The 17,714-nt window shown below is 39.9% G+C and overlaps 1 protein-coding gene across 6 annotated transcripts in view; it reads left to right on the top strand.

Annotated features, from left to right (window-relative positions):
* Window positions 1-17,714, top strand: part of LOC110598732 (uncharacterized) — a 206,102-nt gene that overhangs the window by 89,017 nt on the left and 99,371 nt on the right. For all 6 annotated transcript variants that reach the window (XR_013435366.1, XR_013435365.1, XR_013435364.1 and 3 more), the window contains one exon: window positions 5,854-5,910. Coding sequence is in view for 3 of the 6 variants with exons in the window: in XM_078040564.1 (XP_077896690.1) it covers window positions 5,854-5,910 (57 nt within the window). In the remaining 3 variants the exon portion in view is untranslated. The remainder of the gene's footprint in view (window positions 1-5,853; window positions 5,911-17,714) is intronic.

Here is a 17,714-nt window from a genome sequence, read left to right as displayed (position 1 = left end):
GTTAAGAGAGTGCAAAATTCACAGAGAAGCTTGGGTTGAAGCCAAGTTTCCAAGCCCTGGAAATAAAAAAGAATTCTAGAGACATAAAATTGTGAAACCACCTTTGGGGAGGTGACATGCAGCGTGGTCTGTGTGCTGGAGAGGAACAGGGTAGTAGGGCAAGGCTATCTCCTCAGTGATGGGAGTTTGTTACTTTGCAAAGGGTTTCCTTATATTACACCCAAGCCTGTCTCTTTTTCTGGTTCAAATTGCAGGAGCTGTAGAAAATGAATCTGTCTGTTCTCTGCCATGTACCTTTATGTGTAGGTGGTAAAGTTTGCCCCGAGCTGTGTACACGTTTACCCTTAATAGATTATGGTTAATAGTTTTTTTTTTTTTTTTCTGTATACAACCCTCTGGTAATTTCAGTTGGTCCTTTCATAGTCTGTAAATGATTGATTGTATGCTCGGAGATTTATTTCCAAAACCTGTTTCTGCCACAGTACCCTCCCGTCTGTCCTGGGGCTCCTTTCTTTTGGGTGCCCCCCTCTCTGGTTTTGTAGTCGTGGAGAGGGAGGAGGGAGCAGCCTGTCCTTCACTTGAGGACTGCACTCGGCCTGTTTCTATCACACCAGGTTCTCTTAGCCATTTGAGGGCTTTAGAGAAACAAAAAGTTTCTAAAGGGCTGTCCTAGAAATATGCTGGTGGTCCTTGTTCTAAAGAAATAGTATTTAAAAAACTCACCGCTTTTACTCTTCAGAAGCAAACTAAGAAATATATGCTGTGAAATACTAATCAATATGAATTAGGGTGAACTAATAGCTCAGAAGAGTTGAAGTATGTACATAATTATACATATTATATTTTCATATGAATTCTCTGTATCAGAATCTGCGTTTTTAACAAGTCCCCCAGGCAATTCATGTGTACATTGAAGTTTGCAAAGCTCTGCTGTAATGTGGCATGTAGTCCCTGATTCTCCAGGAGCAATTACCTGTCTTGCCACAGTCTGAGGGAAACTGAACAAATAGGACACATTAGCTGAGGGAGTTTAATTGAAACTCAGAGTTTAATTTGGTTTTGAGACCAGGCTAATCAAAAGGGTTAAACTAGTCTGTTTGGGGAAGGACAAGGATTTGTTACTGAGCTGGTGAGATCCTCCATGGCTTGACGTCAGTGGTGAAGGGCTGAGTCCCTGTCCTAGAACAGAATGGTTTTCATGACAGTTGTGTGCAGGGACCTCCCTGAATCTTTCTTTTCCCCCTCCCATTCATCAACGGACAGATTTTGGAGAATTTCACCATGTGCATTTTACTTTCCATCACAATCATCATGCATTCCTCAGGGACCAAGTCTTAGTGCAGAAAAGTGTGGCTTCCTTAAGGATGTCCCAAGCGTTGCTTTTGAGCTGACCCCAGACTGAGACAGCCAAACCATTTCAGGATTAGACCATATGGACCTGATGCTTGGTGACTTCTGTTTGGTGTTTATTCTGCTATATGTCCCTTGATGTTCCAGGGGAAAAATGTGTGTTAATGGCGTTGTTAACCACCATGGCCAGATGACTAGAATGGTTTTTCTCCTTAGATAGAGAAGAGGTCTTTTATTTTTTAGAATTAAAGAAAAATGCCAATATATAGTGATGACCCAAAATAGGAAGTACTTGTATGTTCAATTCTTTTATGTGAGATTTTTGTTTATTGTTGATCTCTTCTACTATCTGTGATAATCATGTATTCTGTACTAGATTAAAACCTTTTTTTTGGTAAAAGTGATAATTAAAACAAATACAACTAGTGATTGTGTTAGCTAGCTTTCATCACTATATCAAAATGCCTGAGATAATTAACTTACAAAGATAAAAGGTTTATTTTGACACAGTTTTGGAGGTTGTAGTTTATGATCAATTGGCCACATTGTTTCAAGCCTGTGGTGAGGCAGCACATCATGGTGGGGTGGGTGGGCAGAGCAAAACTGCTCACTTCATTGTCAGGAGGCAAAAGAGATAAAGAGGAAGGGGCCAGGTTCCTACAGTTCCCTTTAAGGCACACCCCCAACATCTTAAGGACCTCCCACAACACCCCATCTTTCAGAGGTCCCACCACTTCGCACTAGAGTTACCCTGAGGACCAAGTCTTTAACACATGGGCCTTTACAGACTGTAGCAGTGATGAAAGTATGAGGACCCCTGGAATCAGCCCTTAAGGGAGTCAGAATTAGCCCCAGGGCATTTCCTTCAGATTCCAGGAAGAGCCCAAGGACTTCTGAGGATCCCCTTGCTGCTACTGTAGCCCAAGCCACACCCATCCCTAACTCCTGGATTGTCCCCATAGCCCAGGGAGGGGTCCTACTGCTTCCTCCCTTGCCCTCTCTCCAGTTTGTTCCTAGCACAGCAGCCAGAGCTCACGGTGCCTCTGCCCAGAACACCACAGCTGCATCCCAGGACTCCCAAGACAAAAGCCAAAGGGTTTGGGGCCATGGTATTACTTAACCTCTGACCTTACCTCCTGCAACCGATTCCTTTGTGTGCTCCAGGACAGGCAGACCTCACTTCAGCCTCGTGGTCCTTGCACTTGCTGACCCTTCTGCCTGGAACAGTCTTTCCCAAAATATCTGCTTACTGTTTTCAGGTCTTAGCTCCTAGGGCAGTTTCTCATTTAGGCCTACCTTGATCATGACTAAGTGTTTATCCCTCTATACACACACACACACACACTCTCTCTCTCTCTCTCTCTCTCTCTATCTATCTATCTATCTATCTATCTATCTATCTATCTATCTATCTTTCTCTGTCTCTCACTCCCATGTGTCATCCTCTGCTTTTTTCCTTTGTTTCTTGTTTTTCAATGTGGGGATTGAACCCAGAGCTCCTACAGAGTAGGCAAGCACTCCTCCATGAGCGGCACCCCCAGCCTTCTTTAAAGTTTTGTTTTGAGACAGGGTCTCTTTATGTTTCCTAGGCTGGCCTAGAATTTTCCTAGGCACAGTAGGGCATGCCTGTAACCCTAGTAATTTAGGTGGCTGAGGCAGGAGGATTGCAAGTTGCCAGCCAGGGCAATTTAGTGAGGCCCTGTCTAGATAGACAAAATCAAACCAACAGGGCTGGGATGTGGCTCAGTGGTAGAGGACTCCAGGTTCAATCCTCAGTACTCCAAAATCAAAACAATCCAGCTTGTGCTCCCCTGCCTCAGGCTGGAGGCAGCTAGGATTGTGGGTGTGCCCCACCATACACAGCTTGCTTTTCTTCATAGCATTGTCAGCTAACATGCTTTATGATTTTCCTACAGATTTATTGTTTGTTTCTTCCCAGAATGTTACCTCCAGGGCTCTGTCTTGTTCAGTGTGTCCCCAGCACTTAGAACCATGCATGGCTTATTTGAAGTACACACTGTTTGTTGAATAAATGAATGGAATTGGCCCTCTTTAACCTCATGACTAGATATGAATCTTAGAGCCCCTTGCATTGTGGGGTTTCTTTCCACCAGTTGTGTTCTCATTCCATCTCCTAAGAGAACTGAAATGTTAGGAGGAACAGCTTTTAAAAATTAGCCGCAGCTGTGAGCCATTTAAAAATTCTATGCAGTGAGTTGGGAAATGCCAATTAATTGTTGAGTTGTAAGGCAAATGGATAAATAGCAGAGTCAGCATACCCCAGTCGCCTGTGTGCCATGCCCTGGGGAAGGGAGGGGGTGTAGCAAAGGGGGCTTCTCTAGGGACCATCGCATTTCCCTTCTGCCCAGCCCCTCAGTTGTGGCAGTGCCTGAAGCAAACTTTCCTGTCCTGCTCTGAGAGAGTGTGCACATCCATTTGCCAGTGTTGTCTTGTTAAGGGCTTCCTTTGGCTGATGTGTGTGTTTTCTTTTTTGTTGATGGTGTTTCTTAGTAACCCACTGCCTGAGTCCCCTCTGCAGAGTTGCTACTTAAACGTGTCTTGAACTCTGTGCAATTTCTCTTTTAATAGCTTAAGATTTACTTTACTCATATAAGTATAGGAAACAAAAAATCTATATAGACATCAGTGTAGACAGAGCCTATCTCATTACCAGTGCTCCTGCAGTGGGCACAGTGGGGAAGATGGTGCCCACTTGGCAAAGCCCACATGGTCTGCTGGCAGAATTAGCCCAGTGTTGGTGATGGAAACAGTGGGTTCTAATAGCCCAGAGCCGTACGTAAGCCATATTGAACAACCATGTTGTGAGCCATGTTAATGAAATAAGTTCAGCATCATCCTCATGGAGCTGCTTATATATAGACTAGTGAGATTGATAAACTTAACTAGTTATGTAAGTATGTATTATGAATTGTGATAGGGGCTACAGAGGAGGAGATCAAGGCCCTCTGAAGCTTAAAATAGGGTCGTTTGTCCTACTTGTGGGATCATGTACTTTGAGCTAGGATCTGCAGGTTGGATACTAGGTAGGCATGTGGGGGGATTTTGAAGGAATAGTAGCAGAGTATGTGAATAATTTCCAAGAAGAAATAAGGGGTGCAAAATCATTGGCATGGAGGGACCCTTGTGTCTCATGGGAGCAGTAGTAGTCCAGTGTGGCTAAAGTGAGAGGGTGTCCAAGGAGAGGAACATGAGGAGGAGCTAGAGAGGCAAGCAGGGCCAGATTGGGGCTGAGTGTCAGCTCCAATGAGTTTATCAGGAGACACACACAGAGCATTGGAGGGGTGTGGGCAGGGCTGAACCATGGTGCATTTTATAGTTTTAAATGTTTTCTGTGGACACACTGTGGATTAATAGATGGGGAGGGAGAAATGTGGAAGCTGGAAAAACAGCTGGAGGTGTTTTGTGTTTGTCCAGGAGGAGGACAGGAGCAGCTTGGACTAGGGTGGCCGTGGAGGAAGAGAGAGGCCCCAGCACTGAGCTTGGGGTTGCTCCAGTAGTCTAACTAAACAGTGTGCTGACATAGATGGGCCTAGTCTCTGACTGTCCTGGGATTTGCTGGCTCTCAGGAAATTATCCTTTGACTGAAGAATTGGGAATCTATTGATCAAACTAGATGGAGCATGTGTCCAGGCTGCCTTGACAGTTGCATTTTCTTTCTTTTTTTAAACACAATACTTTTATTTGATTTTTTACATGGTGCTGAGGATCGAACCTGATGCCTCACACATGAGAGGCGAACGCTCTACCACTGGGCTATAACCGTAGCCCTGACAGTTGCATTTTCATTGTAAATGAATACATAGACATTATGTCTTTGTCAGTTCTTGTGAACTTCATTAGCATGAGTAGGTATTGATAAACATGATCAATTCTAGAACTTCAGTGAGATAGACTTTTGGAGCCTGCAGAGGTATGGGGTAGAGCCTGGATAGTCCTGAGTTCTGCAGGATGAATGTCACCCAGAGCAGTCTCTCTGAACAGGTGCATTTCCTAAAAAACACCCCTTTTTTGAAAAATGCTTTCCATTAGAATGTTTCTAAAAAATTAAGCAAATTTTAAAAAATGCATCCACCATTTGGTCCTAGCTTTAGAACTACAGTTATTTCAGCTGGGGATGGGGAGGTGTTGCTTACCTAAAAAAAGGAATTTCAGAGACAGTATGACTTGAAAAATTGTATTAAACACAGAAGGGTCCAGAGTCAAGGGGGATCTTATTCTAAATTGTTTTTCTGTGCATCCAATTTTTTACCATGTCAGCTTAATTTCCATTGAAGCTCTAAGGTGTCTGATTTTCAAATCCCTTGTTACTATACATGCAGGGATAATGTCTTCATAATGGTTCTAGTTAGAATCTCAGTAGCATGATACAGCTAGAATAATGGACTGTAGTTTAATGCTTCCAGATTTGGAAAATAGCAAAGTAGGATGTGAAATTTATGCATTTTTGCTGGCCACTAACAGTATTCTCCTTGTCTTTTCCAGCCGAAAAATGAAACAAGTAGAAGTACTTTTAATGGAACAGAATAAAGCACTGAGCAGGTAAGCGAAATTAACAAAGAGTTATGTATATATTTGTTATTCACATTAAGATATAGTCAATAGTATATAAATGTTTGTTATTATTCCAATAAGTTATTTTAAATGTACCCAAACCCCAAACACACCAATTATACTCACACATGCATACCCAGAAACACACACAAATTCCCAACAAAACCATGAACTTTGCCCCTAAAGCCATGAACATCACTGGAAGTTCTGACGTGGCCCCTCTATGGCCTGTCATAATGATCCTGAGAAACTTCACGTCTTGATCTCTGAGCACCCATTTGCTTTTGTTTTTGAACATCCACTCATGATGACCTTCTTAGTGTCAGATCAGATTCAGTTTTGAAATAAAACAAGGTTCTTTAAAATTCTTAAAGTTAACTATCATTGGGAAACGGAGCAGCTTAGTTTACAGGTGCCCATGGAACTTGCATAGGGATGGTCACTAATGACAGCAAAGGTGACATTAAGAATAGCACTCCCATTTCTCCTGAGGGTGGCAAGGGATAACTTGGAGTAGGAAAATGCAAACTGTTGAACCTGCCTTGGTAGCAGCTTCACGTCATAGAGCTGTTAGTGCCAATGAGACCTCCTGACACGCTCAGCTAACACTAACAAGGGGCACACCATGTGTCGAGTACTCCTTTTGGTAATGGGATTTAATGTTGAATGCTGCCTTTCTCCTAATTCTGTTTGATATCTCTTTGGATTTGTACCAGTTCCTGCATATTTTTGGCCTCTGTTCAGAGACTTGGGTCTCCTGCCCTGGGGAATGCTGCAGATGCTGCCGTCCTCTCCTGTCCAGCCTTTCTGCCTTCCCTGACCCCTCTCCTTCAGCATTTTAGCATCTCTTTACTTGGAGTGGGGTACAGATGCTGGAAGCAGGACCCATAGTCTGACATGGCAGTTAGATGTTTGAGGTCTCCCCTTCAGCTGTTAACTTGTTTGGAGATTTCATAGTGGATGAGATTAATTTAGGGGAGGTGGGCCTGGAGGTGCACTGAATAGGTTGATGGCTCTCAGGCCTTTCTTCTAGAACCCACAGGAGGAACTACAGGTTGCCTTAGGACCCAGCACATACATTTATGCATATGAGGGTTTTCTAGTCTATTGTATTCTGTCACTTTTTGTCTTTTTCTCTCTTCTGTGGCTGGTCATAACATACACATTGTACTTCATACTCTTCAGTGAGTTGTCCTTTGACGGACTTGTAATACTTTAGTGCTGTGGTGGGAATACACACTTTCATGCCCTTCTGCCTATGTCTTGCACCAATGTGCTCAATCTGTGTTCCCCACACTCCTCAGACCTGCCTCAGCTCTATTTGTGCACTGAACTCTTTCCTTCCTTTGGTAACAGAAACAGCTTCTGTTTCTATTTTCTCCCATACCAGTCTCTCCTCAGCCTTATTTCTGTTTGAACTTTGATGTTCTCCTCCTGACCAAGAGCCAAGAATCTTGTTACTTATCATTTAAATGAAATAGATCCATCTGTACTGTTAGGTCTTGCATGTTAAATAGCATTTTCAAAACTCATTTTTCATTAAGTCCTATAATGTTTAGATCCTATATTCAGTTTCTCAGAAGCATAACTCTTTCTGATGGACCAATCTCATGATCCATGCACTTAAATGTGCAGGTATTACAGTTGGAGCAACCAGGGGGTCTGTATTGGTTGGTGCCATGGACTGCATAGAGACACCTGCTGGCCAAATGTAGTGTTGCACTACTTTTCTGTTCTGAATATCACATTTTAGGACCTTATGTTTTCATAGTATGTTTATAAGAACTGAGACCACATGGGGCAGTGGGGACAGAGGAGGGATACTATAGTAAAACCTTGAGTCCTGTGCTTCATATATTTGTAATGGGACTATGAAATAAAACACTCAAAGGCCTGGATTCATTTAAAACTTTTGGAAATGATACTTTACTCTTCCAAGATAGTTAAGAACTTACTTTTTAAATGGAGTAGCTTTGCAGCTTGATTTGTTGTAGAGGAGGTCCATTTTGGTCCTAGTTACAAGTCTTGTGCTGGAAAACAAAATATAAAATGTATTCCTTCTTGCTCAATTCACAATAACTGAACTAGGGAACCAGCCTAGGTACCCTTCAACAGATGAATGGCCAAAGAAAATGTGGTGTATATATACACAACGGAATATTACTCAGCTATAAAGAAAAATGAAATTATGGCATTTGCTGGTAAATGGACGGAATTGAAGGCTATCATGTTAAGTGAAAAAGCCAATCCCCAAAATCCAAAGGCTGAATGTTCTGTCTGATATGAGGGTGCTGATTTACAATAAGGAAGAGATAGAGAGAGTAGAAGTATTTTGGATTAGACAAAGAGGAATGAAGGGAAGGGAGTGGGAATGGGAATAGGAAAGATAGGAAAGTAAGGTCTGATTCATTCTGTTCATATACGAACACATGACCAGTGTACTCCACATCACATACAATCACAAGAATGGGAAGTTTACTCCATGTGTGTATAATATGTCAAAATACATTCTACTGTCATGTATAACTAAAAAGAACAGGAAAAAAAGTCTATTGCTTCTTTACTTCAAAGCTCTAGTCAGAATATCATAGTAATTTCTTTGCATACCCATTTAGCAAAATTCTCAATTGATTTCAAAGGTACATTTATTCATAAAGGAATTATAATTATGCATACCTAAGATTACTCCATGGGCTCAACAAATTGTAAAGATTATATGTGTAAAGTGGTTCTCTTAAGCAAAACTAAACCAATAATTCACCTGTTTTTGAGGGATAGTTCTAAAGTTGACAGAGAATAAGCAAGACAGTATACCCTAGTTTTCTGTTCTTAAAAAAAACCTCATTTGAGTAGTCATAGAAGTTTCTACATATTTTGTTGTTGAAGCCAAGCCAGAGTTGCTCATTTGGTCTTCTCATATGCTCTCATTTTACTTATGATTAATAAAGTCTTTCTGTGTCATTGTAAATACAGCAGATTCACTGAAAATTAGCCAAGTATTAGTGCTAATGATGAACATATTATAATTGGATTACTTTGTTACACAGTATCTCATATTTGGATGTATTTTGAGAGAAGAATAAAGCAGACTTGATAGCTGCTAGATGTCAAGATGTCTGTATCAAAATCATTTGAGGAAAAAAAAAAGCTGGGTGTGATGGCACACACCTGTAATCCCAGTGACTCTGGAAACTGAGGCAGGTAGATTGCAAGTTTGAGGCTAGCTTTGACAACTTAGCAAGACTCTGTCTCAAAATAAAAAGGGTGGGGGATGTATCTCAGTGGTAGAGCACCCCTGTACCCCTAAAAATTCTTTGAAAAACATTAGGATTTCATTTTGATTTCCCTCTGATTTTTAATGAGACAGTTTTTAATGATTCATGAATTTTTTCCAGTAAATTAAGGGAATAGAATAGTAAAATTTTCTGACATTTTCTTCTTAGCTTTGAAGTAAGGGATGTTAACTCCTTGGACATCTCTTCGCCAGGTGTATTCTTCCTCCTTTGCTCACCATTTACCTTGAAGATTAACTGAACCAATCCATTGTGTAAGGTCTTCTGCATTTATGTAGTTTGTCTTGAGATACAGACAGTGCATCATGTCTTCCTGGAAGAAGGTGTAGAAAGGTCTGGGAGATGCAGAGGATCTGGCAGTTGGATCATTTCAGGGCAGTTGGAAGACAGTCCTAGGAAAAGGCCAGAGGAGCTGGACTAACAGGTGGTTGAGAGCCTCTGTCGAGATGAGGAAAAGCAGAAAAGGGAAGAGTTTTGCAGTAGTGATTGATAAGTCCTGTCCTCAAAGAACTAAGCAAGCAGCTCTGATATAAAAACCTTGCAGACAGACCTCTCTGCCCTTCCCAAGAGGGCCATGTGCCTCGCCCCCAAGTTGCCCTTGAGCTGGAACGTCTCAATTCCTTGACCTTGTGATGGCCACTGCAGTTCATTCTTCTCTTCCTTTGGCATTGTCTTTCCTCTAGCCTTTTGAGACACCCTTCTACTTTTTCCTCATACTCCTCTGATTACTTCTTCCAAGTAATTTAAAAGCTACCCTAAAATTTTGGTATTAGCTGTGGGTCATTCTTTTGTCCCATTCCATTCTGGGTTGATGAATTTAAAAATTAGCACAACATAGGTAAGAGCCAGGTGCCTGAGAAGTAATGTTAGAGAGATTTCAAATACATACTTCAAAATCACTTTATTTGAATCCCTAAATGCTGGAAAAAAACATAAGAACTTCTAAAAAGAGTCTTTAGCCAGATTTTTTTTTAATTTGAAAGGATTTTTTTTGTGTGTGTGTGTGTGCTGGGGATTGAACCCAGAGCCTTGTGCATGTGAGGTAAGCACTCCACAACTGAGCTGTATGCCCAGCCCTCTGGACGATATTCTAAGAGTGACCTCCAGTCCTATGCCTAACCAAACCATAAGCAGCAGAGAAGCACCGAGGATGTCTGTACGTCCCCTTTGCCAATAGTGTTCAGAGCATACAGAAGAGGGAGCCAAAGCCTCACCCCTGCTGCAGCTCTGGCCCAGGAGCCTTTGTCTTTTCTCTGCTCCACACGAGGAGGTTGAGGTAGGGATGGAGGGACAGGATTACCCAGGCTTCAGAGCATGGCAGGAGGGCCAAGGACAGGAATGGTGATTCAAGGGGACAAATTATGGCAGAAATCTACACCATATTTGGGAACATAAAATAAGTATTCTTGAGTTTAATAACCCCAAACGAGAATAAAAGCACATATTTTTTAAAAATATTGTAGACTTTTCCAACTTTTCTGGCCATTTTCCTTCTTGTTCTGAGAAGGAAACTAAAGTGAAAATAGAAACTGTTATTCCTTTTACCAAGAAACCTACTAGAGGAATCGTGAAAAGTACAAGGACCTCATCAAGTAACTTTTTTTAAAAGTAAAAAGGGTGAATAAAAGAAAATAATAGCCCAAAACCAGATGAGATGGTATATTAAAAATTGCTGCTTTTGAACTTCAGTGCTTTACAACGCTGAGATCTTAAGTATTTATGTTGTTGCTCTGAAAGTACATTAGTACTTTGTAAGTACTTTTAATACATTGTTACTCCTGTGGTTGCTGTATACAAAGGTACTTAAAGTACTCAGTGAATTCTGGTAGTTGTTTCTTATGGTTAGGGGTTTTGATCTATTTGACATTTTTTTTGGTGGTAATCTGGCAAAGAAAACAATCATGTTGATAATATTTGGTGAATATATCCTGTGTGCTAGGCATTGGCTGACGGCATAAGGAGAAGCCCTACTGTCATCCCAGTTTTACAGACCCCTGCATTATATGGAAAACTGTTGGGGTAGGTTATACCTATCTGGGAATCAAATCATGACCATAGTCTCATCAGAATCTGGTACTAACTGGCTCCAAATAATATTGTGACAGTGTTTAAAGTTTTAAAAAGCTTTTGGTTTTACATAGCTGATTAGCTGTGATAGCCATACAAAGATAATACCAAGAAGTCATAATTGGTTTTAAAAAAAAACTCCAGTTTTCCTAATTTCAGAGCATTATCTTAATAATTTGGTATTAGTAAATATTTGCAGTTTATGGATCTACTGTGTAGTCCTCAGAAATAGAATAATTAAAAGTATCATTGCTACTTAAAATGCGTGTAACCAACATGGTATTTGTGCATCAGTATATCAGGTGTGCCTACGTTAATGATTAGGAAAAGTATATGGAGAAGTGGAAGTGCCGTATCAGATGGTACCAGAGCATATTTCCCATCAGTACTGCACGAGGGTTCCAATTTTTCCACATCCTTTTCAGCACTTTTTTTTTTTTAATAAAAGCCATCCTAAAAGGTGTAAAAGGGATATCACATTGTGGTTTTGCTTCATGTTGCCCTGAAGAACCTTTCAAGCACCTTTTCATGTACTCAATGGTAATTATATGTCATCTCTGAAGAAATCCAGTCCTTTGCCCAGTTGTCATTAGGTAGGCTTCTGCTGTTGAGTTGTTGGAGTTCTCTGTGTGTTCTGGGCAGTAGCTTCTTATCAGATATCTGGTGGCCTTTTCATGGTCCTGGTTACCTCCTTGTCTCTGCAGGGCTTTTTAGCTGGGTCAGGTCCCTCTTGTCTGCCTTCACTTTCATTACAGAAGCTTTTGTTGTCATATATTTTAAAAAAAATCATCACTTAAACGAATGACATAGGAGGAATGTTTTATGAGTCCCCCTAAGTGTTTTATGAATTCAGGACTTACATTTAAATCTTTTAACTCATTTTATTTGATTTGTGTGTGTGTAGAGTGTAAGATGATTCTAAGTTTTGTTCTTTTGCATGTGGATGTCCAGTTTTCCCAATACCATTTGAGATTGTTCTTTCTGGGTTCAGTTGGTTATATGTGTTTGGGTTATTTCTGGCCTTTTTTTCTCATCCACTGGCCTGTATGTCTGCTTTATTGTTTTAACTGTCCACTCTAAAATCATGTGTAAATACTGTAGCTTTGTAATGCATTTGGAGGTCAGAAAGTGTGATGCCTCCAGCTTTATACTTTGTTGAGATTGTTTTGACTATTGGGGTCTTTTGTTGCTCCACTTGAATTTCAGTGTTTTAAATATGGGTTGCATTAAATTTGTAGATTGCTTTGGGTAATAGGAATTTTAACAGTATTATCTTTGGATCCATGAACATGGTATATCTTTCCATTTATTTGTGCCACCTTTAATTTCTTTCATTAATCTGATATAGTTTTCAAGTATTTTAAATGTTAAGCTTATTTGCAAGTGTTTCATTGTTTTGGATACAATTATAAATGGGATTCAGTGATCCCAATGTGAGTATATATCCAAAAGACTTAAAATCAGGATCTCAAAGAGATCACTTCTGTGTTCACTGTGAATCATTTACAGTAATCAAACTATGGAAGAAACCTATATGTTCATCAATGAATGAAAGGATAAAGACAACAGGGTATGTGTGTCTCCCCATCCCTGCCCTGCACACCCAGTGGAATATTATTCAGCCTTAAAGAAGAAAGTCTTTCCAAATGGGACAACATAGATGAACCTGAAGACATTATGTTAAGAGAAATTAGCTAGTCACAGAAGGACTACCTGATTCAACTTATAGGATGTTATCTACTAAAATGGTCAAACTCAGAGTAGAATGGTGGTTGTCAGGGGCTTAGAGGAGAGAAAAATGGAGAGTTTTTGTTCAATAGGTCTTAACTTTGTTAGGCTAGATGAATAAAGTCTAAAGAGCTGCTTGCACATCTGTAATGTCCAAGACTGGAGAAAGTTAACACTTAAATCCATTTTGACAAGCCTTCCTCCCCCACTATTTTCACACACACCCCTTTTAAAGTGAAATTAATTTAAGATCAGGTCAAGGATATTTGAGAGAGAAAATAAGTTACAGAATAATTTTTATATAGCCATTTAAGCTTGGACTGGAAGGAAGGTGAGAAGCTTTTTAAGCTTTTCAATTTATAGACAAGGAAACTGGGTCTCTGAAAGCAGATGGGACTTGTACAAGACCACAGAGCTATGAAAGGGCAAAACTAGTACTGACCGGTAGATAGTACCTGCTCAACTAGAAGTTTAGTAATTTTCAAAAATGAATGGTAAGGCTCAGTCTGTTATGCAGTTTTTAAAAACATACTGCTTATAAAGTGTTCATTTTAGCAAAGTGTTAGAGAAAGCAAAGCCTACCTACTTATACCCGGTTCACTGATTTCCACTCGGCTAGCTTGAGGACAACTTCACATGTGTATCGACAGGAAGACAAGCCCCCACTTCGCCTCAGTGGTAGTAAAGGTTGTATAGGATCATTTTTAAGCCTGGAACAACTTTCTTCTCTAACAGTGAGAGTAAATATACATACTGAGCCCTTGCTTCCTGAGACATTCCCTGTCTTTTTCAGTTGTGTGTACCCTTAATTCTACTCAGAAAACAACTCCTCTAATTTCTATATTCTAGAGAGGCCTCTGCCAAGTTCCTTCAACTGACAAAATGCTGCTGTCTAGAAGGTTATTGTCTGCATCACTTTTTGCTGGTATAGATGCAGTTTTGATGCTAAACACTAATGTGTTGTCTTAATGCATTGTGTTTGCCAAGGCTATGGTTTTGCATTTGATTCCCCTCCCCCTGTGCCGTAACCATTGGACTGTCGTGAGTGCTCCTGCTCTCCAGGGCTCTGATGAATCAGGGTGATGGGAGCAGGAAAAACCAAGCATTATCATCATCATCATCCAAAAAAAAAAAAAAGTCCCAGTGTGTTTCCACCACTTGTAAAACGTTTTGTATTGTTAAGTGCAGACATTACCATTCTTATCCAAAACTTATTTTTTAGAAGCTGACTGACTAGATCAGTACATAATTGAATCATCCTTTTATTTTTCAAAACCACAGAAAATGTGTCCCAGCCATGCAGAAAGTATTGGTTTTAGACACAATGAATACTTGGTAGAAATATACAGATTAATCTGTTCACTAAAAGAAGTAACCTAAATATACCTAAACAGTATTATAATGGTGGACAATAGCATCGTATTTCCAGATGCTGCTTCTCTTTTGTTGGTACTGGGAATTGAACCCAGGGGTGCTTAACCGCAGAGACACATACCCAGCCCTTGTCATATTTTATTTTGAGACAAGGTCTCACCAAGTTGCTGAGGGTATCCCTGAGTTGCTGAGGCTGGCCTTGAGCTTGAGATCCTCATGCCTCAGCCTCCTGAGTGGTTGGAATTAAAGGCATGCAGCACGGCACCCAGCTCTTTCTGCTTCTTAGATGACTTTGACATTGACATGTAGACAGTATTGTTCAATGAGAAATTTTATTTTGACCATACCCTATCTTAACTGTATCATTCAAAAGGAATGTTGAACATTCTTTGTATTTAATATTAATAAAATTATTGAGAGTGTGTATATAAATATATAAATAAAGTATGGTGAAGCATTGTCACAGTCTACTGAAGCCTCAGATTTTTTAATTATTTGAATATTTCATTAAATTTTGAAAAAATTCTGAATTACTCTAAAATTTAATTCTCCATGTCACAAGGTACAAGCCATTTTATGCATTAATTTTAATCATAACAAGTTTGAAAGATGTTATATTTGGCTAAAAGGTGCATTCGTGAGAAAATTTTCAAATTTTGTGACCAAGGTATAGTGGTCAGACAAAAAATGAAAACCCAAGTATTGATTTCCTTTTGTTCCAAAATTTATTGGCTCTGGCCATTTTTAACTTGGCTTATACAAGAGGCAAGTGCTTATTATATTTACTCAGCATTTAAAAATTAAGGTTCTTATTCAAGGACCAGATTTCTCAGAAAGGAATCAGGCTACCAACAATAGTGTTGATTTTTGCTTATTTTCCTATCTGTGTAGACCCTTTTATAAGGTTTACTGTATAACCTGAAGACAAGGGTGGGTGGATGAGACTGGAAAATAATCTCTGGGCACATATCTTTTCATATTTTTATGAAACATGGTGAAACACTTGTCTCAGTATATTTTATGCCTGGAATCCTATTTGAAACCACTAAGAAACATTGCATAGGGAAAGAACAGAGGTACCCCTAAGAGCTCTGTATGGCCAGACTAGCCGCAGTTGCACTAGCTACAGGACCACTAGTCTGTAAAGGTAAGACCTGAAGGAGATGCTGGAAATGATTGACCGATATGAAGTTTAAGAACCAAACCTGAATGAATGCCTCTTATCTCTTAAATAAGAGTTAGGTTTACTATAGGTCAGTAAGGGCCCATAACATCTTATAAATTTTCTAGACAGGGAAGAAGGAATTTGAACTACTTTTTGCTGGGAAGCATGTTCAGAATGCTTCCGGAAACAATGTGGCAAAGGCTGTCTTGTGTTGCATAGACTGTGTGTTGTATGTCACTGGTGGGAGGAACAAGACTGGCTGGCAAAGCCCAGGAAGTAGTGCTTCATGTTCTTCCTACCAGTGCTCAGTCTTCTTGTCAGTTCTGCATGGGTGTGGTATTAACAGCCCAGGATACCATGCAATTAAGAGTAGAACTCTGGGTCCGGACTTCCTGGGTCCAGATACAGACTCTGCCTCATAAGTAACTGACTTCATTCTTAGGTTCTTTATCTGTAGAACAGGGATAATGATAACATATACTTTTCTAGGATTATTGAGAGGATCAAATGAGTTAATGATGTGTGAAGTGCTTAGAACACTCTTAGGTGGTACACAATACACACTAAGTACATGTTAGCTATTATTATACGGCTCTAATATTTAATGGATTTGAGGCGGGGTGTTTGTTTTTTTGCTTCTGCATTTTCGATTTTTATCCTGTCTTCATAACCCCTCAGGGATGGTAGACACTAAACTGGATCAATGAGTGAACAATGATTTGCGTGATATCTTTAGAATTGTTGAGAAGTGTAAAGCAAATGAACCATGGTTTGTGGATTAGTTTCTAAGATAAGGACGTATGGCAGAGCCCCAATTAAAATTAAATCTATACATGATCCACCCACCTCATTTCAAACATGATTTTTAATCTCTCCTGATAGACCATTTTCTTTCCTATAACTGGCAGAAACGACTATTTTACATCATGAAAAGTACACACAAATGTAGTTACACTGAGTGTGATAAACTCTTATTTTTTTGTTTCAATTTTGCTGCTTTTAGTACACTGAATTTATTTTGCAATCCAATAATGTATTACCACATATTAGACTAATTTGAATATTTTCAGGAACCAAAGAGGAAAGGATACCTTCAGTTATAGCCCAAATCCCTTCCTTTTCATTCTGTTACACACTTTTCCCTGCTTGTAGAACTGGGTTTCACCTGCCTGACATCCCCACCACACACATTTTTAAATGTCATCCATCTATTTTGTAAGATCAAAGCCTATATTGTCACTTAAAAAATCTTTAAATATTATTCTATTTCAGATTCACTTTGGCACATTCATAATATTAAAAATACATAAAACTAATAAAACTTATGTTAATGGTAACAAAAATTTCAGAATTGTGATAGCCTCTATCCCTCCCATTCCTTCCAATAGAGTTTGAGAATCTCGTGCACAAGAATGGCTTTATTGTTAGAATGGAGCTCTGGAGGGCTTGCTTCTTTACTCTGGGCTTCCCTGGGGTTTGGCTTGGCCCTTCTTGGCCAGCGCTGTGCATTTGGGAGCTTGCTTCTTTTCACGCTCTCAGACCACGAAGCTGACCACAAACCACACCACACCTGACTCTGGGTTCTCACTCATTGAGTCACCAGCCAGTCCAAATAGCTACTTCTTTGCAAGATTGATGAGCAGATTATTACCAGGTTTACCACCTGGAGCTTCCCAGATCATAGATGCTGCCTTGTACACATCCCGGTCACGCATGGGGCTGATCTCACACTGTCTGCTTTTGGTCAGCTCCTGGTAGCTTCCACCCCACAAGCAGTCAGGCTACCTTGGTTCAGGTCATATATCCAACACAGAACCTTTTTTTGTCAAATTGGGGGAACTTTGATTATTACATTCTCTTCTTTTTCTGCCTCTTGTAGTCTTATTCATTCTAAAGCAATTATATACTTATCACATTTCTTATATATTTTTAGTCAATCTTTCTGAGCTTTTTTTTTCTTCTTGTTTAATTTTGAAGCACCTTCAAAGGTATCTGCAATAGCTTATAAGTCAAGAGTAATGATGTCATCATATTAAGAGAAAAGAACACAGTGTGTTTGGGGCAAAATAAAGTGTAAATCCTAGCATCATCAGTTTGAAAGCTCTTAAGAGTCTCAGTCTGGATCATTCTCCTCTTACTAAATCCTCCTCCTCCTTACAGTTGTA

This window comes from Ictidomys tridecemlineatus, chromosome 2 (genome assembly GCF_052094955.1).
Source record: "Ictidomys tridecemlineatus isolate mIctTri1 chromosome 2, mIctTri1.hap1, whole genome shotgun sequence".
Lineage (NCBI taxonomy): Eukaryota > Metazoa > Chordata > Mammalia > Rodentia > Sciuridae > Ictidomys > Ictidomys tridecemlineatus.
Note: the sequence above shows the minus strand (reverse complement) of the source record. Positions and strands in the feature narration are given on the sequence as shown.